Source organism: Halichoerus grypus, chromosome 5, assembly GCF_964656455.1.
Source record: "Halichoerus grypus chromosome 5, mHalGry1.hap1.1, whole genome shotgun sequence".
In the NCBI taxonomy this organism is placed as follows: domain Eukaryota; kingdom Metazoa; phylum Chordata; class Mammalia; order Carnivora; family Phocidae; genus Halichoerus; species Halichoerus grypus.
Genome location: NC_135716.1, coordinates 157,769,937 through 157,790,533, shown reverse-complemented (window position 1 = coordinate 157,790,533; position 20,597 = coordinate 157,769,937). Strand labels below are relative to the sequence as shown.

Genomic DNA, 20,597 nt, shown 5'->3' with positions numbered 1-20,597 from the left:
ATTCCCAAGACTGTCTCCCCTAACTTCCTCAGTCTGCAGTGCCTTAACAGGAAACAGATTCTGCTTGGATGCCAGGGGAGTGAGGAGAAAGCAGGCTTTGATTTACCTTTTTCAAAGCTTACCCAGTGATGATTATTTTGACTTTTAGAGACTATGAAATTATTTAGTATTTCTAGAAGTTACCCCGCATATTCATTTGGGATATGCCCTAAATCTCTGGTTGGCTATAGTTCAAATATTTTTATTTCTTAATCTTCCCAGGAATATTCTGCCACCTTAAATATACAGCTCCCCCACAGCAGTGTAGTTATTCTGGATTAGGGTGTAACAGGAGGTGTAGCTTTGGAGCTGAACAAATCCTGGTCAAGTTATTTAGCCTTCAAAAAAAAAAATTATTTATTTTAGAGAGAAAGAGAGAGAGCCATAGTGAGCCTGTGTGAGTGCAGGGTGGGGGAGGGGCAGAGGAACAGGGAGAGAATTTTAAGCAGACTCTAGTGGAGCATGGAGCCTGGAGCTCAATCTCAGGACTCTGAGATCACGACCTAAGCCAAAACCAAGAGTCAGATGCTTAACCTACTGCACCACTCAAGCACCTCCAAGTTATTTAGCTTTTTAAAAGTATTTTCACTTCTAAAATGGAAATGATAATACCTATCTTAGAGAATTGTTGGGATTAGATGAAATTATATTTAAAGTTCTTAGCACATTACAGTAATAGTAGATGCTCAATTAATTTTAGCTTAGGTTATTAAGTGCATTCAAAATGTGTTAGAGACCAGAATATGAAGACAGAAGACACAAGACTGAAGAAATTTAAATCAGATAAAGGAAAAGTTTACTAAAATATGAATCAGGAAACATTTATTCCTTTTTCTTCTCTTTTCCCAATTTCTTGTGCATTTCTCTTCTTAGGATAAGGTAAATTCTAGGAGGACCCTTCCTGTCCAAGACTGACTAAGAAGAGTCTAATAAGAGGAACAAACTGAGTAGAGTTGTCGTAGGTTATTGGGGTGACTGGGAGCTTAGTCAAGGAGGGATAAAGTCAGCTGTGAGTCCTGTTATTAGTAAGTAGTAACAGGATTATTAGCAGTTTGTAGGTGGGAGGGATGCCCAGTAGGGAGTGAAGAAAGCTGTCGGGGACCGAGGCAGTTCACAGGGCTTGTTTAAATTGAGTGGCCTGCTAGGCAAGCTCGTGTTTACTCTTTTTCACTTGCAGTCTTTGGGGCTAATCTCTGCAAACTTGCTTTCCTGGGTGTTGCCCCTCCCTCCCTGCCTTTAGGAACAGGATTGGAAGTAGCATTAGCCTGAAGAAGTCATTCTATTTAGGGAAAGGGCCAGTGATTAGGCCCTTATCTGCAGTGGGGCCTTTCTGAGTGGTGTGGGGCCTTTCTGAGTGGTGTGGGGCCCGATCAGGATTGGAATCAGAATGGCTATCCTGCCATTGACAGAGGCTCGGCTTTTCTAACCCCTGGTTGGGTCAGAAATGTGAAGAAGCAATAGATGGGCTGGGCCATCCGAATGAAAAAGCCCTTCATTGTGTTCCTTCAACATTTCAGTGTCTGGTACAGTTAGCCAAGACTCAGAAAACAAGTTGGACAAACAAGCAAGCAGCCTTTCACTGATGGATAAAGGGATCTCTGGCACCGCTGAGTTAAGTGCACTGACTGCAGAGACAGAGTGGGAGGGTCTGGGAAGAGGAAGGGGACTTTGGGATGACATTCCTGGCTGGATGAGGGGAAAGAATGGAGCAACAAGCAAACAGTATTTTTTGAAGTTGATGAAATCAGCCCTGCTAATCTACCTGAGAGACTGGCTGGGGCTGGGCTAACCTGTGAAGTAGGTGGAGTCATTGCGGAGAGACTGTGACTCTTCCCTTTGGGCAGCTGTAAATGTGGGGAAATGAAGCTCCATTTAGAATCTGGGAATCTGTTGGCAGTGGACAGTGTGTGGGATTCACTCCATTATAGTCTCTCCCATTGTGGGACCTTCTCAGTTGGTTAAAACTTTATATGTACTTCTGCCTGAGAAGAGGCCAGCCAGAGGAGCAGTTTTTTGGGCAATGGATGTACTGTTCTTTAGTTACCAGCTCTTCTGCAACTGTCTAAGATTCACCAGGTCACAAGCTTCTGCTCTGCAAATGGAGGGTAACTCAAAGACCAGTCTTTCTACCTGCTCAGGCTTACTCAGTAACTTGGCTGGACATTTTCATATGAAGCTCCCACCTCTGTATGCTGCTGTTGGTCTGAAAACACTGAGCTGCTGCCACTTTTGAATAGGATACTTTTTGCCTGAAGACCTGAACCCAGTTTTTGGAAGTGCCCTAGGGAGGAGCTTCCTCTCTGACCTCAAGGGGAGGAGGAGGTCATTAGGAAGTGGTGGGTGGAGCCACGTCTCTGTACTTCTGCTGTCTCTCTCTGCTCATCGAATAGCCCTTTGGCTATCTGTCTCTGTTTACCTCGAAGTCTTTTTTGAGGAGCTGCAGAGGGTGCTCAAGCCACTAGCTGGAGGTTCTTTGGAACACCCTCCTTTTGGGTGGGGTCAGCAGACACGAGAGTGCCATGTGGCCTAGTTACCAAGATGAGCACGAGTTCAACGCCCACCTGGTTTGCCGCATGTGCTGTATGGGTTAGTATGTGAAGTTTTTTCCCTGTCTGGGCCTGTGGATCCCAAATAGTCCTTGCTCTCATTGACTCATAAGAATATATGGGCTTTGAAGTCTTGCGGGTGTTACAGCCTTTGGGCTTGTTAAAATGTGCAGGGGAATGGACGGGTGCCCTACTTCCTGGGGAACTTCTTAAGCTTGTAGTGACACTGGCAGTTAAGAGCCTGAGCTTTGGGTGTGGGACTTTTTTATAGAGACTGAATTCATGCTCACGCTTCTTTTTGCCTGTATCAGGAAACCACTTTTAAGTTACGTTGGCATAGTTCTGAGAGTCCAGGGTGTATTTTTAGCAGAAGTTGGTTGGTTACGGAGTCCACCTCTGAGCGGACTGGATTGGGGGTGGGTGGGAGGAGTCATGGCCTGGGTTTCCTCTTTCACTTACTCTCTTCTGCCAGCTATGAGGTGGGAGGAGGGCTCCAAGATGGTCTGGGGACGGGGCTGGGGACAGGACCTAAAGAAGAATTGCAGGCTAGGAGGTGTGTTGTATAGGCTGTGACTTAGATCTCCCTGGATAAAGGACAAGAGTTCATTTAAATCATGTTCTGTGACCTTGAGCAAGTGGCCCAGCCTTTTTGGCCACAGGTTTCTTTGGCTTCCCAAACTGCAGGGTGCACGGACTGGTGCTGGAATGAGATATCAGTTCATCAGTTCTTGGTAAAATGAAAGAGATAAGGAGAAAGTAGTGTACCTTTCATAAAAGGAAACTCATTTAAAGACCTGTCCTTTACTCTGGGATTGCCCTTCCTACTTTTCTGATGTTAAAATGTCCTTTATTTTATGAAAGAATTGTTCTTAGATCGTAGTTTGGTTTTAGATATCCCTACTTAGCAAAAGAAAAGGTTGACAGCTTTATGTTAGGTTTTCTGATTTATTTTGGAACATTTACTGGTTTGGGAACTCCTGAATTGGTCATCGACTTTGAGAATCAAAATACCTTTTTTGATACTATATTCTTGAGTCTCTGAAGCAGAACAAAATTGTGACCCAAATAGGCAGGTTTTCACTAAAATTGAAATTGCCAGCTGTTTTATCAAGGGGAGAGAGCAGAAATCTCAGAAGGGGTCAGCAGAGCTGCAGTTCCGATTCTGTCTCCTGACGATTCTGTCTCCTGACCGGGAGGCCAGTACTGCCAGATATTTAAGTGCTTTGTGAGAAACAAAGGTGGTATTATAATAATGTTTGGGGCACACGGAGGGGCCATTTTAGTCTGTTGTTGCCATGCAGTCTAGCCTTTTATCTTTCTGGTATCATTGAGATTTCCTCCCTGAGATCTGGAGAAAAGAATCTTCTGCCTCTGAAAGTGCTTGGAGATAAAAAGGCCCCTTTTCTGTAATCAACGGAGAAGTTTAAGGAAGTGTAGAATCTTTATTGAAATTTTCGGGGCAAAAACATTCTCTCTCATCCTACCCTGTTTAATCCCCCCGAGGCAGTGTGACCTAATCGTTAAGAGAATGGACTTCGGCATCACCTGTCTGCTTGGGGCTCCTGCTCTACCACTAAATAGCTAGATGAGCTGGGAGAATTGCTTAATCTTTCTATGCCTCGGTTTCCTTGTTTTCTAAAAGGAGATTTAAATAGACCCTAACTCAGAGTCATTATGAGGAGTACATGATATTCAAGTGCTTAGCCCAGTGTAAGCTCTGCAGGTGATTTTGATATGATCAGTTCACAGACTGGTATTTTGGGAACCATTGACCTAGTCCAAACTCAAAACGTTATAGATGAAACTCAGATTCAGAGAGGGGAGCTGAGTGTTCTGTAAGGTAAGCATCATAGACTAGAGGCCAGCAAATCCAAGTTACAGACCTGATTCTGCCCCTGTGTCACTTTATCCAACTTCTTAAATCTCTTAGGGCTTGGATTTCTTCATGTTTCAGATGATATTTCGAGGATTCTTAAACCTCTGATCTCTTTGTATTTGTGTTTAGTTTTTCTGATAATCTAATGAATATTCAAGAAACTATAGAGCTTTTCTCCCTCTTCCCTTCTCCATTATGCCTCTCCCTCCATCTCTATGTCTCATTTCTCTTGCCACCATGATTACTCCCCGCTCCCTTCTTTCTTTCTTTCTTTCTTTCTTTCTTTCTTTCTTTCTTTCTTTCTTTCTCTCTTTCTCTCTTTCGATATTTATTTATTTATTTATTTGACAGAGAGAGAGAGACAGGGAGAGAGGGAACACAAGCAGGGGGAGTGGGAGAGGGAGAAGCAGGCTCCCCGCTGAGCAGGGAGCCTGATGCGGGGCTCAATCCCAGGACCCTGAGATCATGACCTGAGCTGAAGGCAGATGCCCAAAGACTGAGCCACCCGGTCGCCCCACTCCCGGCTTATTTATTTATCTAACTTCTGTCATTTACTCTCGGATTCCCAATAGAGCAAAGAATTACCGTTAATAAAGTTCCAGTTTGCCTGAGAAATAACAAAACTTTAATTTTGCACTGAAGTTTCTAGAATTATCACCTCCCTAAGCTCCCAATTCTCCATCTTCACTGAGACATTCTAAGCCTGTACCAACCCTTGGTGATAGATGCCTGTCATGAATCCCAGTTACAGTTATGGTTTGCACCTCCCTTCTTCCTGTCATTACACAGGATGATATTGTGTTGCCTTCTAATAATTTCATGGTGGCAGTAGGTGTGGTGGTTAAAAGTCCATGACAGACTTGGATTTGAATCTCAATTCTGCTACTTGCTAACTGTGTGACTTCAGGCAAATTATTAATAAGCCTTTTTGAGCCTCAATTTGAACTATAAAAATGAGGGTAAATAGTGTGTACTTGGTAGAGTTGTGAGGACTGAGTCAGATACTAAATGAAACAGGCCTTGCACAGTGCCTGACACAGAGTAAACACAATTTCTAGGTCAGTCTTATCTCCTGAAGTTGACTTATGTATGTCTGAGGATAGGAATCATTTATAATGTTGGTGCCGTTGTATATTTTTGGTAAGCACAGTTAATTGCTTGATCTCCATCTGTCTATGTATCTTTCTTTCTCTCCCTTCCTTTCTTCCTTCCCTTTTTTTTTTTTTTTAAAGATTTTATTTATTTATTTGACAGAGAGAGAGCAAGAGAGGGAACACAAGCAGGGGGAGTGGGAGGGAGAAGCAGGCTTTCCACAGAGCAGGGAGCCCGATGTGGGACTCGATCCCAGGACCCTGGGATCATGACCTGAGCCGAAGGCAGACGCCCAACGACTGAGCAACCCAGGCGCCCCTTTCCTTCCTTCTTGAAGTACAGTTGGCACATAATATTACATTAGGTTCAGACGTATGATTCAATAAGTTTATATGTTCTGCTATCTCACCACAAGTGTATCTACCATCTGTCACCGTAAGCTATTACAATATTATTGACTATATTGCCTCTGCTGTATCTTTTATTCCCATGACTTATTCATTCCATAGAAATCCTGTATCTCCCACTCCTCTTCGCCTGTTTTGCCCATCCCCACACCCCCTTCCCCTCTGGCAACCCCTCTGTATTTATGGGTCTATTTCTTCAGCCCCATTTTCTTTGAGCTTACATGAAGTGGTGCAAAGTCTCCTGGGTCCAGACATGGCAAGAAGAATTTAGGAAAGCTGTAACTGTAGACGGGACATCTGAATGGAAATCCCTGCTCCCTGCTGAAAAGCAGTCTTTTACTGCTTTGGGAATACTTCTTAGTCTGACTTTGAAAATACCTCTTAAAATGTCCTTGTAGATATAACCTTGGCACATAGTGAGTGGGCTTTCAGTATATATTTGTTAAATGAATGAGTATTCTTGAGTATCCGTTATTGTCTTAAATGTTGGATATTTAAGGAAATTTAAAACATGGTTCTTGACTCCAAAGAGCTAAAGTTCAGATAAATAGGATTTACATAGAGAGGTATCTAACAATAGGTTTTGTATGCTTGGTGCCAAGTAAACTGAATAAACACAGGCACCTGCAGGCATCTAGAAGTGGCTGGCATAGGTGGAAAGATATAAAGGGAGAAGTGGGACTTCAGCTGGACCTTGTAAGGAGGCTCTAACTTAGATAACCGAAAAAGAGGGAGACCAGATATTCCAGTAGGGGCAACAAAGACAAGAATGTGCAAGTTATGTTTGGAAACAATGATATCAGAATGGTTGTAGTTGAGTCATGCAGGGGAGAGCCCAAAGATAAAGTTGGAAGAGTAGATTGTAAATTTCTTCGGGTCAGAGGCCACGTATCTATCTCCTCCAACCACCTAACACACAGGGAATAAAAACCAGAACTGAATTTCAAAGGGTTGTACACAGCAGACTATGGAAACAAAGGACCTGGACTTGGTCTTCTGGGAGCCACTAAAGGATTTTTGAGTAGAGGGATAATATGGGCAAAGTGGTGATTTCAGATTTGTTGAGATAGGTTTTCTGCTGAACTTGCCACAGCCACAGCTGTCAACTGTTAGCTTCAGATCTGTAGCCTCGATTCTGACTGCTCTTCTGAACTCTGGACCTAACGTTCCAACTGTCAGCAAGAAGGTCTGCTAACACCTCATTATTTTTCTTCTGCTTTACCCAACCTACCCAACACCCAATCTGTGCCTCCTCTACTTTCCTAATCTCAAGATACCACTCCTCCCAGTTGCTGAAAACATTAGTTGACCAACATTTATTGACTAGAAACATTAGAATTATTTTGAACCTTCCCTTTCCTTAACACATCTAGTCAATATTTAAGGGCTGTTGTTTCTGCCTCTACATTATCTTATGGATCTGCCTGCCCTCTTTATATCCTTGCTGTCTCTGCCCTAGTTCATACTCTTAGATTTTTTTCTTGGTTTGTCATTAAGTAGACCTCTAGCTGGTTCTTGTACCCCTTAGTGTCTCTCTGCTGCAGACTGGCCTTCGGTCCAATGCCAGATTAATCTTTTCAGAATACCTTCTGGTTCAAAAAATCTTGGGGCACCTGGATGGTGCAGTTGGTTAAGTGTCCAGCTCTTGTTTTCAGCTCGGGTCGTGATCTCAGGGTCATGAGATAGAGCCCTGTGTCAGGCTTTGTGCTCAGTGTAGAGTCTGCTTGAGACTCTCTCTCCCTCTCCCTCTGCCCCTCATCCTGCTTGCGCTCCTTTTTTCTCTCTCAAATAAATAAGTAAATCTTTAAAAAAAATCTCAGTGGTATCATTTTATTTACTGAATTAAGTAGATCAGTTTTCTGGAGTGATTTAACCTCATATGACCTTGCAAGCTTCCTTTCTCATTAAATTGCTAAATGTATGCTATGCATACCTGTACTATTCCCTGAAACACATCCTGTGTACTTACGTGTCTCCGAATTGCTGCTCATACTTCTTCTTCAGTTTGGAATTCCTTAACTCCATTTGTGCTGCCCAAATCCTAATTGTTATCCAAGGTTTAGTTCAAACACTATGCCTTCCATGAACTCTCCTCCTACCCCTCTGTCAGAATTAATCAACTGTTATTATCAGCATCATTTTGTGTAGCTTGTATCTGGTGTTTCATTTGCTTGATATTATTGTTAATTATTTATATATTGGTGTTTGCTACTAGATTGTAAATTTCATGAGGTCAAGGAATGGGCCTATTCTGACTATTTCCCTTCTCTGTCAGCTCATGTACCTCATTTTTAAAATTTCCAGGAGGTTGGTGCCTCTTGGGCTTTTTCTTCTTCTTTTTCTTTTTTTTCCCCTAGATTTTATTTATTTATGAGAGAGAGAGAGCCCGCGCACACGAGTAGGGGCAGGGGCAGAGGGAGAGAGAGAAGCAGACTCCCTGCTGAGCAGGGAGCCTGACACCTGGGATTTGATCCCGGGACCCTGAGATCATGACCTGAGCCAAAGGCAGATACTTACCAACTGAGCCACCCAAGTGCCCCATTGGGCTTCTAGAACCATTTGTGATTTTTCTGTGGCCCTCAGTGAAACAAGCAGAAGTTCTTCTTTTATTTGCTTTTGTAATGATTTATAATGCACTGGGACTATGTTATCAGCTATGTTGGATTAGAACACAGAGCTTTACACCTCAAATGCAGGCTTTAATTCCAACCTAGGCCTATTCTCAAATTGCTCCTAGTAGAGTAGGGCAAATAGACACGTAAACAATAATACCTTGCAATAAGCACAAGAGAAAGATCAGCTAAACTAGTGTGTGTAAGGGTTAAGAAAAGCTCCTGGAAGAAGTGATGGTTTAATTGAATACAGAGCAATGAGTAGATAGACAAGGGGGGAGCTATATTCCACGCAGAGGGAACAGTGAATACAAGGGCAAGATTACATTTGGGCAAGAATGTTCAGCAAGGCTGAAAGAATTTTTATGAAAGGGTAGAGAGTGATGAGTGGCAGGCAGGCACCACATCATAATGGGTTTTAGATGCCAAGGTAAAAAGTTTTTTTTTTTTTTTTTTTTTTAAAGATTTTATTTATTTATTTGAGAGAGAGAATGAGAGAGAGAGCATGAGAGGGGTGAGGGTCAGAGGGAGAAGCAGACTCCCTGCTGAGCAGGGAGCCCGATGCGGGACTTGATCCCCGGACTCCAGAATCATGACCTGAGCCGAAGGCAGTCGCTTAACCAACTGAGCCACCCAGGCGCCCGCCAAGGTAAAAAGTTTGAATATTATCCTGAATGGAGGCATCAGGCTTTGGAATCCAATGGAGCTGAGTTCAAATTTAACTTCTTTACCTACCTTGTGATCTCGGACAAATTACTTAACCTCTCTAGGCTTTATCTTTCCAGTAAAATAATACCTAGCTTTCAGGGTTGTTGAGCATTAGAAACGATACACATAAGGCATGTCGCACATAAGCAGATGTTCAGTAAACATTAACTATTAATATTAAGAGGATGAGGGGCACCTGGGTGGGTGGCTCAGCCGTTTAGCGTCTGCCTTCGGCTCAGGTCATGATCCCAGGGTCCTGGGATCGAGCCCCACATTGGGCTCCTTGCTCAGCAGGGAAGCCTGCTTCTCCCTCTCCCACTCCCCCTGCTTGTGTTCCCTCTCTCGCTGTCTCTCTCTCTCTCTCTCTGTCAAAAAATAAATAAAAATCTTAAAAAAAAAAATATTAAGAGGATGAGGAGTCACTGAAAGATTTTAAGGCAGAGTAACAGATCAGTTTTGTTAGAAAGATTGCTGGCAGAATTGAAAAGGATGGTGTCTTAGTTTGGGCCACAGACGTGGTGGCTTCAACAACACACCTTTATTTCTCACAGTTCTGGAGGCTGGAAGTCTAAGATCAAGGCAGCTGTAGATTTGGTGTCTGGTGCAGGCCCTCTTCCCGGATCATAGATAGCTGTCATCCTCACTGTACCCTCACATGGCAGAAAGAGGGTGAGAGAGCTGTCTTGGGGTCCTTTTATAAGGACCACCCTCATGACCCATTCATGCCCCAAAGGCCTCACCTGATACTATCACAGTGGGGATTAAGATTTCAATATATGAATTTAGGGGAGGAAATACAAACGTTCAGACCATAACAGATGGATTAGAGCAGGGAATCCTGTTAGAAGCAGAGAGAAAAGAGTTCAGTTTTAGACAAGTTGAGTTTGAGATGAGCAAGAAATGTTTAGGAGGCAATTAGACATATGAAAGTGGTATTTAGGATGAAAGCCTGAGCTGAAGATACGGATTTGAAAATGATCAGTTACAGTTCGAACCATAGGAGTAGATAAAATTATTCTGGGAGAATGGGGAGAACTGCTCTTCATAACCTTTTTTTTTTTTTTTTTTTAAGATTTTATTTATTTATTTGAGAGAGAGAGAGAGAGCACAAGCAGTGGGGGTAGCAGAGGGAGAGGGAGAAGCAGGCTCCCTACTCAGCAGGGAGCCTGATGCGGGGCTCGATTCCAGGACCCTGGGATCATGTTCTGAGCTGCAGGCAGCCTCTCAACTGACTGAGCCACCCAGGTGCCCCTCCTTTTTTTTTTTTTTAAAAGCTATGGGTTTTTATTCCTCTCCCACCATGCGCATAACACTCAAAATTTTACATGCAGTTTTAGGTGGTTCATGGCATCACTCTCCAAACCCATCTATGGACCTGTGGGTCCATGGATATCTTAAAAACCCGTAATACCAAAAGAAGGAAAGAAGGCTAAGGATGAGTAAACATTTAAGGAGTGAGCAGAAGAGAAGGAATAACCAAAGAGGAAGGAGGAACACTAGGGTGGAATGGAGTCTCAGATTCAAGAGGGAGAGTGAGTTTAAAAGGTGAAGGAATGATCAGTAGTGTCTTCTGAGTTGGCAGTTAGGTAGGTGATTGTGGAGAAAGCAATTTCAGTGAATTTGTGGGGCTCAAAGCCACACAGGTCACATGGGGGGAATAGGAGGTGAGGAAATGTAGACAGCATTGTCATCATACTTGTTCAGGAAGCCAAGGGGAAAGGAAAGAGAGAAGTTAAAGATATACAAGCTAGGGGATAATTGTTGGATTAAGGTTCCCAAAGAGAAGGGAAGAGGTGGGATCCAGATTTTAGGTGAAAGGACTTGCCTAAGTTTCCAAAGGACATCTCTGCAGGTGAAACTAAAACAAAGAAAATTAGGGTATGTATTGGTAGCTTGGTGGACTGTAATGGCTTTTAATAAAAGTTGGAAACAAGTATTAAATCCTTCTAATTAAGTAACCCCCACATCATTCATTGGTGCCTCAATATGTTCAATCTTAGAATTTCCCAGTGGGCAGTTGGGTTCTTTGTTGGCAGTTCATAGCCTTTGGTACAGCCAAGTTTATAAGAAGCATCAAAGAATATGGCCTTTGTTAAATTGACTGGGGTATCTTTGAAAATTCTACCTCCAGTGTTAGGTAAAATAATCTTTGCTGGGCCTGGAATTAAATTAGGGATTTATGTGTAGGGAGCCAAACCTAAAACTTTAAAAAATTTGAAAGTCTGAGCTGTTTAGCGCATTCTGAAATTTTAATAGTTGGTTGTTCTTTGGCTTCTGTAATGAATTTACTTGCTAAAATACTATGATCTCAAACCCCAGGCACTGCAGTATCTATCCTCTTGTCTTAATGCTTAAATCAGGAAAGAACTTGCATGTACTTGATGGGTCTGCAACACAGGATCCTAAAAAAGGATCCTTCAGCTTTGGGGGCACAGTTGTTCCATAAAACCCTTTTCTGAGGAACTTACGGCTCAGCTCTAAAGTAGGCTAGCTGGTATTAAGAAGAGCTTGTAGGGCGCCTGGGTGGCTCAGTCGGTTGGGTGACTGCCTTCGGCTCAGGTCATGATTCTGGAGTCCCGGGATTGAGTCCCACATCCGGCTCCCCGCTCAGCGGGGAGTCTGCTTCTCCCTCTGACTCTCCCCACTCTCATGCTCTCTCTCTCTCCCATTCTCTCTCTCAGATAAATAAATAAAATCTTTAAAAAAAAAAAAAAAGAAGAGCTTGTAATCATGTTTCCCTTAGTAATTATGATCCGAATAAATACCTGGACCTCTTGCTGCTGAACTGAAAGTCCGTTTTTTAGCTATTGGAAACAGTAAGATGGACCAGCGTCCATTGTGCCCTTCGCATCTTCAGGTCTAAAATAAAAGAGGCAGTGGACTAAAAAGAAATCCCAGGAATTCCGCCTCGTGTGTGTGTGTGTGTGTGTGTGTGTGTGTGTGTGTGTGTGTACACACAGGGCTCGAACTCACAACCCTGAGATCAAGACCTGAGCTGAGATCAAGAGTCAGATGCTTAACTGACTGAGCCATCCAGGTACCCCCTGCGCCTTCTTTAAAATGTTGGTTAGTTTAAAAGGAAATTCGTTGGGGCGCCTGGGTGGCTCAGTGGTTAAGCGTCTGCCTTCAGCTCAGGTCATGATTCCAGGGTCCTGGGATCGAGCCCTGCGTCGGGCTCCCTGCTCTGCGGGAAGCCTCCTTCTCCCTTTCCCACTCCCCCTGCTGTGTTCCCTCTCTCGCTGTGTCTCTCTCTGACAAATAAATAATAAAATCTTAAAAAAAATAAAAATAAAAGGAAATTTGTTAACTTTTCCTTTTCCATCTATGTATTATTTAAACTGTCATGGCAAACACATACAACTTTTTAAATAAATTCTAAAAGAAAAATAACAAGGAAAACTTGTGTCTCCAGCGTGAGAATTTTGTAAAACTGGAAATGGTCAATCTTGGTTATGAAGGTATTAATGTAGTGAGGCAGAATGGGTCTGGTAGTGGTGAAATGTAAGGGGGCAGAACTTTTAGTTGGCTTTAATTTTGTTTTCCCATCACGGCTGCATGTTTCAGCACACAAGAGATACTTATTGGGGTGTTGGGGTTTCTTACATACTGGACTTTTTTCCGTAGGTAACTCGACTCTGATTTCATTCTGTGTGTTTCATTAGCCAGTCTTCTAATCATATATTGGCCAGTCAAGAAATTTTTGTTTTAGGTCATATCCTGCAGAGCTGTAGCTGTTAGCAGCTTTGGCAGATACAGAAAGTAAAGCATGATCTCTTTCCTTAAGGAGTTAGTGATCTCATTGGTGCTGTAAGAATAAGCATATTAAAAGTTCAGGACTCTCTGTATAACTATATAAGTGCTGATTGAGTGATTAGCATAGTAAGTACCATAAAAATTTGTAGGACAAAGAGACTGTTGAGACCTGGAGTTGTCAGGAAAGGCTGCCAGAGTAATTTTTCTCAAGCACTCATCTGATCGTGTCATCTCCTATTTAAAATCTTTTGAAGCTTTCCTTCACCTTCACCTTCTACCAATTTCTTAGTGGTAAAGTTTGGACTCATTAGCTTGTAAGAAAGGTCATGATTTGGCCCATGCCATCCTATCTAGTTTTAAGTCTCTCCACTACCTAATACACATTCTGTCTTTCAACCATCCTTGATTCTGTGCACTTCTCTGAACATAAGCTCCTGGTTGTCTCCATGAATTTGCATTAGGTGAAATTTGCATGTAGTAGCTTTGTCCCTTCCCTTTAAATTCTTGGCTAACTTCTACTCATCTTTTAAGGTTTAATTAGATTCATTCCTCTAGAACCTTTCACTAACTGCCCATGTTTCCCTCTCCTGTTCAGGTAGCTTAACCATTTTTCTTCTGTTCTTTTTTTTTTTTTTTTTTTAAAGATTTTATTTATTTATTTGACAGAGAGAGACACAGCGAGAGAGGGAACACAAGCAGGGGGAATGGGAGAGGGAGAAGCAGGCTTCCTGCGGAGCAGGGAGCCCGATGCGGGGCTCGATCCCAGGACCCCGGGATCATGACCTGAGCCAAAGGCAGACGCTTAACGACTGAGCCACCCAGGCGCCCCCATTTTTCTTCTGTTCTTGAGCACTCTGTGCTTAGCTCTGTTTATAGCATGTATCAAACTGCACGGAAGTTAATTCTTTTTTCTGCTAGACTGTCATCTATTTTATTATTTTTACTTTTATTTATTTTTTAAGATTTTATTTATTTATTTGACGGAGAGAGGCACAGCGAGAGAGGGAACACAAGCAGGGGGAGTGGGAGAGGGAGAAGCAGGTTTCCCGCAGAGCAGGGAGCCCGAGTGGGGCTCGATCCCAGGACCCTGAGATCATGACCTGAGCCGAAGGCAGACGCTTAATGACTGAGCCACCCAGGCGCCCCTATTTTATTATTTTTAAAAGTAGGCTCCACACCCAGTGTGGGACTTGAACACATGACCTCAAGATCAGGAGTTGCATGCTCCACCAACTGAGCCAGCCAGGCACCCCGACAGTCATCTCTTAAAGATAGGGACTATGACTTTGGTATCTATTTTTTCTTTTTATTATTTATTTATTTGTTTATTTTTAAAGATTTTATTTATTTGGCAGAGAGAGAGACAGCGAGAGAGGGAACACAAGCAGAGGAGTGGGAGAGGGAGAAGCAGGCTTCCTGCCGAGCAGGAAGCCCGATGTGGGGCTTGATCCCAGGACCCTGGGATCATGACCTGAGCCGAAGGCAGACGCTTAACAACTGAGCCACCCAGGCGCCCCTATTTTTTCTTTTTAAAGATTTTATTTATTTATTTGAGAGAGAGCAAGAGAGAGCATGAGCTGGGGAGTGACTTTGGTATCTATTGTCAGAGTCAAAGACAGGCTCTTCCAATCATGTAGGTCCTTTTTTTTTTTTTTTTTTTTTCATGTAGGTCCTTAATAAAGATGTATTCAAAGAAGAAATGAGTGAATGAATGAACTAGATTTTAAAGAGTAAACAGTGTTTGGGGTGCCTGGGTGGCTCAGTCAATTGAGCATCCAACTCTTGATTTTGGTTCAGATCATGATCTTGGGGTCGTGGAATTGGGCCCGTCATCAGGGACTACGTTCAAATAAACAAATAAATAAAATCTTTTTAAAAAAAGAGTACTATTTGGAGAGGTAGAGAGGGAGAGAGTAGCATGCGGTGAAGAGAAAATAGTGTGAGCAGTGTTAGTGATTTAGATGAGACTGCAGTTGTAAGCTGATTCTCATTCAGTCTGTAGATGACACAGGCTTGGAAAGGTTAATGAAGATGTTGGATAATTGAATCAGTGTCTAAAAAGATCAGAATATGGTGGAATGAATGATAGTGGTCAAATCTAATAAAAATCCCGCTTCGAATACTTGCAGGGCTCTATTAAGTGAAAGGTAGCCTGGGGCGCCTGGGTGGCCCAGTGCGTTAAGCATCTGCCTTCGGCTGGGGTTGTGATTCTGGGATCCAGCCCCACATCAGGCTCCCTGCTCAGCAGTAAGTCTGCTTCTCCCTCTGCCCCTCACCCTACTCTTGCTCTCTCTCTCTCAAATAAATAAAATCTTAAAAAAAAAAAAAAGTGAAAAGTAGCCTACACTTAAAAAAAAGTCTAACAGTTCCAAACGAGAGCCAGTAGGGAGAATTTATAAGGAAGCAAATGATGACATATTTATAGAACTATTAAATCTATATATTGCCTTAGGAGGTAGTGAATTCTCTATTGAGTTTTAAGTATCGGGAATATTATAGAGTTATGCAGGATTTGGGCAGACCTTTCAACCCTGAACAGGTGATTCTTTGTTGTTGAAGGGAATCATGTTTCAGCAGGGAATAAGACTAGATAACTAATTCTAATTCTCAAGTTCTGTGGTATATAATAGGAAGAGATCACTGTTCCTTGCAAAGCAGGAAAAGATTCAAGGCTGAAAAGAAGGATGTGAAGTTAAGAGCAAAGACAGGGATGAGGTAATACTGAATGGCTATAAACTCAGAAATGTGAGTAGGTAGTACATTCACCTGGAAGTGGAGAGAGAATGTCAGCATTGTTCAGAACGGTAGCTATGTGGCTCTTACTAGGCAGTCAGTTAGAAGGGAGTAACTGGGCTGTAGGGAGGGAAGACCTCACTGATGTTTGTGCTGAATACTAGTGAACCAGAGTTCTTTAATTCTGCCACTTTCTTCTGAAATGCTCCTCTGACTTGGAGAAATAATGGAAGAGTCGAGCAATGGTGGTAATTCAGGTTCTTAGATTGTCATGGTGAACTTAGTGGTAGAAGGTTAGGCAGGTGACAGTTCCTGGGGGATTAGTGATGGCAGCTTTAATTGCTTAACTGTGTTGTCTAGCATAGACTAGGATAAGCTTAGATTCTCTTAATAAAAGGGACAAAATAAGAATGGAGTGATAAAGCTTGGGAATTATTAGGATGACTGCTAAGGAGGTGTGTTTGGAGCAGGAATGCAGTGTGACAGTGTGGTGGCTGGATATGAACTGGAGATGAAGTAAGTCAAGGATGATGCCAGAGGATGCATGTGGAGACAGTAAATGTGAACTAAGTTGTTGGGAGTTTAAGGTAGATTTGCCACTAGGAGGGGAGCAGGCAGCAGGGAGTGGTCGATGACAGCGAGCATGATTTGAATAAAATAGGGGGATGGCATAGGCTTTAAATAGAAGAAAAGGAGCAAGGCTGGTGGATCAGTGGTCTGAAGTGCTCGGGGAATTGGCAGATGTGGGAGAAAAGGAGTCCTGTGCAGGACTGGGCCTCTGGAGCAGTGATTGCCAAGTATTGGCAGTCATGTTTTTGTGAATGAGGTGCACAAAACTGAGAATGAAGGAGAGTGTGCCTACAAAGGAGTGGCTCTGTAAGACTTGGGAGAAGGAAGAGGTGGGGGAGATGTGTAGTGCAGGTAAACTGAGCAGCTTTCCGGGGTTGCCTGGTTGGTAATGGCTGCTGAGGAAACGGGAGCTAGGGGTAGAAACCGGGGCAGGAGAGGGTGGGAACAGAGCACTGGTCTGGCAGATCCGTATGTGAAGAGGGAGATGGAACCGTTGCAGTACGAGTGACCCAAATGCCAAGGCCACTTGACCTCTTCTGCAGGTGGTGTTCACAGCTTTGGCTTCTTGGAGGTTGCTTTGGGGGAAGCAGAGACTCACTCACTCCCCAGATTATGATGCTAGGAGACTTTGCCATGGCATGGTTTTGAGGCATATGATTCTGTCTAATCTATAAAGTGGCAAGATGGTCAGGACAGAAGAGGAAGTTCAGACAGGCCAAATCTTCCAAACAACAAGACACTTTTCTTGGGTCTGTGGAAACTATCTCCACTGTCCACGAAGAAGCTGGGGTGTGGATGAAGCAGGGGTAGGGCAACTTATCCGGGCCATGCTAAGCCAATGCCTTCTCTGTGTTTCCTTTACAGATGAACGGGACCGTGTTCAGAAGAAGACGTTCACCAAGTGGGTCAACAAGCACCTGATGAAGGTAGGACTCCTTCGGAGATGCTGCCCTAGCACCTCTGGCTGCTCTTAGCTGGATCTGTCAGTCCCTCCTCATGGATAGTTTAGATTGCTTGTCATGTGCTCGATGGAGATACCCATGTGACTTTTTAAAAATAACGAACAAAGTCATAACAGTGTGGAAACTTGTACTGATCAGTTTCTTGGAGAGGATAGTAATAAATGCCATTACCTCAGAATGTTGAGGTGAGGATACCAGGGGGTGATTCCTGGATTCAAAGAACACTTTGTTCCTAGCTTTACAAATTATTTTATAAGCTCCCTTCTTTATTTTTATTTCTAGATCTGATTACTGTGTAAGGATGGGGCAGAGAGGTTTTTGTTCTCTTTCTAAGTGCACAAATCTTAAATGTTTAAGCAATTTTTGCATGTGTATATATATACATTATAACCACCATGCAGTTTAAGATGCAGAACACTCCAGAACGGCTAAGACTGGGGGGAGATTTTATTACTGTTTTTAAATAGAGGAGAAACCAAGGCAGAGGCATGTTAAAAGCCCACCTAAGGATAAGCAGTATGACTAATGTGAAGTCCAGATTTGAAAACAATGTTTTTGAATAGTATATAATAATTACTCAAATAATTCACATAATTTTGAGTTATATTGATTACTGCTCTGGGAAAGGTCATCAGTGACCTCTTAATTGCCATATCCAGTAGCCTAGTTTTATCTTCCTCTTACTTGATTTCTCTACAGCATCTGATACTGTTGACTAACTTATTATTCCTTAAAACCGACTCTTATGTTGGCTTCTAACACACTGCTTTTTCCTGAATTAAACTCTTTCCTCTATGAATGCCTTTTTCTTTCTCTGACTCCTCCATGTTGCTGGTCCCCGGGGTCCTAACCTTACCCAATTTCTTGTTTTGTTCTCTGTACTCTTTTTGGGCAGTCTCATGTGTGTTAGTCACAGGGATCACTGGTGATGTGGAATGCAAGGAAGCCCAAGTAGAAAAAGCATATGAGGTGATCTCAAATCTGGTGTCTGGATGCAGCGAGGCTTTATGAAAACTAAACATTATCAGGCGGCTACTCCCTCTTTTTATTGAGGCCTTTGTGTTGTCTTGTTTTTCTTTCTTTCCGTATGTCTCCTCCATTCATTGCTTCTGCCATTGCTTGTGTGAAAGCTGTGGTGGCTATCTCTCAAATGGTGATGTAATTTGTGGCTACACCAAACACAGAAAATCTGATTGGCTGGGATGTTCTTTTCCTCCATGGGTCAGGTGTCCATCTATAGCTCAGTAATCTATGGCAAGGGAGATGGTTACATAAATCAGCATGACTCCTGAGGGCCACTGTTTAATGGGGACTGCAGGTGAGGGCAGTTTTCAAAGTACAAGATCTGGATAAGGACGTAACAATAGAGCCATGTCCTATATTCTTTCCTAAGCCAAAGACAGGGTACTGGGCATGTTCATCTGGATGTCACCCAGACGTATCCCGTATTCAACACATCCCAAATTGCTAAATATTTTCATTCACGTACTTAGCTATCCAAATTAGGAATCTAGAACTATTTTCAGTCTGCCCATCATCTCCCTTGTCACCAGCTCCAATCAATCACTTCCAATTCAGAAAAATGCTTGCACCTGACTTCTCTTCTCTATCCCCATGACCTCTGCCTAGTCCAGGGCCTTGTCAGCTTGCCTTGATCACTGTAATAGTTCCTAGTAAGGTTTTCTGTAGTAACACTGATAACGCAAATAGTAGTAATAGTTTGCTTACCGTAAAGCTGACATTCTGGACTAAGTCCTCTACGTGGATTAGCTTCTTTACTCCTCAGTGAACTTATGCTGTAGACTCTTTCAATTTTCCCATTTTATCAATGAGGAAAATGAACTTTAGAGTAGTTTACTTGTTCAAGGTCATGCCACTATAAAGAGGCAGAACTGAAATTTTAGAATTCAGGCAACCTAAAGTCTAAAACTTGTGCTCTTAACATCTGCAGTAATGGCCTGCCTTCTCCCTACCTTTCCAGGCTCATAGTGTCGAATTCCCTGTATACCTCAGGCACTTGCTGAACCATGTGCCGTGCTAAGAGCCATGTGCGTGCTCTTTTATGACTGTGTCCTTGCTCATGCCGCTCCCTCTGTGTGGAGCCTTCTCCAATCTCCATTCTGCCTGAGTAACCCCAATTTAACACCATCTCAATAGATATTTTCCTGAATCTCCCATATGGAATTGACTGCCCTTTTCTTTGTGCCCTCACCGTATTCCTTACGTACTTCTGTTACAGCACATGTATACGTTCTATATCTTTCTGTTGATTTTAGCTTGAAGGCAGATATTGTGTCTTATTTTGTTAGTGTCAGGATAAAGAGAAAGGAAGAGAGACAGAGAGAGAAAACTGCTATTTTCCTCTAATTCCTTCAAGATGTACCGTTTGCCTCCAGTTTGCTGATGCAGAACTTGGTCATGATGCAGAGTCCTTGACAACCTGGTTCCAAGCTGCCCAGCTTCATTTGCAGGCATTGTCCCCTGTGTAGCCTGTGCTGTGGCCACATGAGATAAGTCACCGCGCCCTAAACACTGTGTGCTTCCACACCTCTTTGCTTATTCATCTCTCTCCCTAGAATGCACGTCCCAATCTCCTCTGCCTGGCCATCACCCACTTACCCTTCAAGGCCCACGTCCAATATCACCTTCCTGAGAATCTGACCTCCAGTCCTCAGACTAAATTAGTCTCAGCTCTCTCTCTCTTCCACACCACTTTGAAGTGATGCCTTGTGTGTTCGCGCATGGGTCTCCCCTATTAGCGTGCTCACCGAGGGCTCGGACTGTATTGTATTACTTTCTCTACCACATACTGCACCACAGATATGAGAAATATCCAGGATTTGTTGCCTTGAGTAAATAATATTTTAATAGTGTTTTATAGCTTACAAAGCACATTCCTATCTGGCTTGATTCTTATGATAACTCTGAAGGTGGTAAAGGTATTTCATCCTCTCAGTTTTCCCAACTAAGGAAAGTGAGAATTAGAAGGGGTAAAGTGACCTTCCCAAGACCATACAGCTAGTGAAGGAGGGAGCGAGGGACCACTCATGAGTCTTATGACTCAAATTACCTGTTCTTTCTACTAAAGATGCCCCCAACATATTCTTTCGTGCCTCCTCTCTAACAATTGGAAGAACTGAATTTATCCTGACTCAGGCTTGCCCCCTAAACTTTGTAGTTGAACACAAATGCCCTGGCTCTCCGCTGTTGCCGTTTGGACCTCTGCCTCAGTGCTGCGTGATGACAGGAGGCCCAGGGAGGGAGAAACGAGGAGATGAACACAACAGGGCATTGTTAGA

At 43.0% G+C, this 20,597-nt stretch overlaps 1 protein-coding gene across 26 annotated transcripts in view; it reads left to right on the top strand.

Annotated features, from left to right (window-relative positions):
- The window catches only part of MACF1 (microtubule actin crosslinking factor 1), a 337,838-nt gene that overhangs the window by 113,906 nt on the left and 203,335 nt on the right, over positions 1–20,597 (top strand). For 25 of the 26 annotated variants that reach the window (XM_078073376.1, XM_078073377.1, XM_078073380.1 and 22 more), the window contains one exon: positions 17,201–17,262. In XM_078073376.1, the coding sequence (XP_077929502.1) occupies positions 17,201–17,262 (62 nt within the window). Of the gene's footprint in view, positions 1–2,429; positions 2,626–17,200; positions 17,263–20,597 lie in introns of those variants that run through there. The other variant, XM_078073365.1, reaches the window with a different exon arrangement.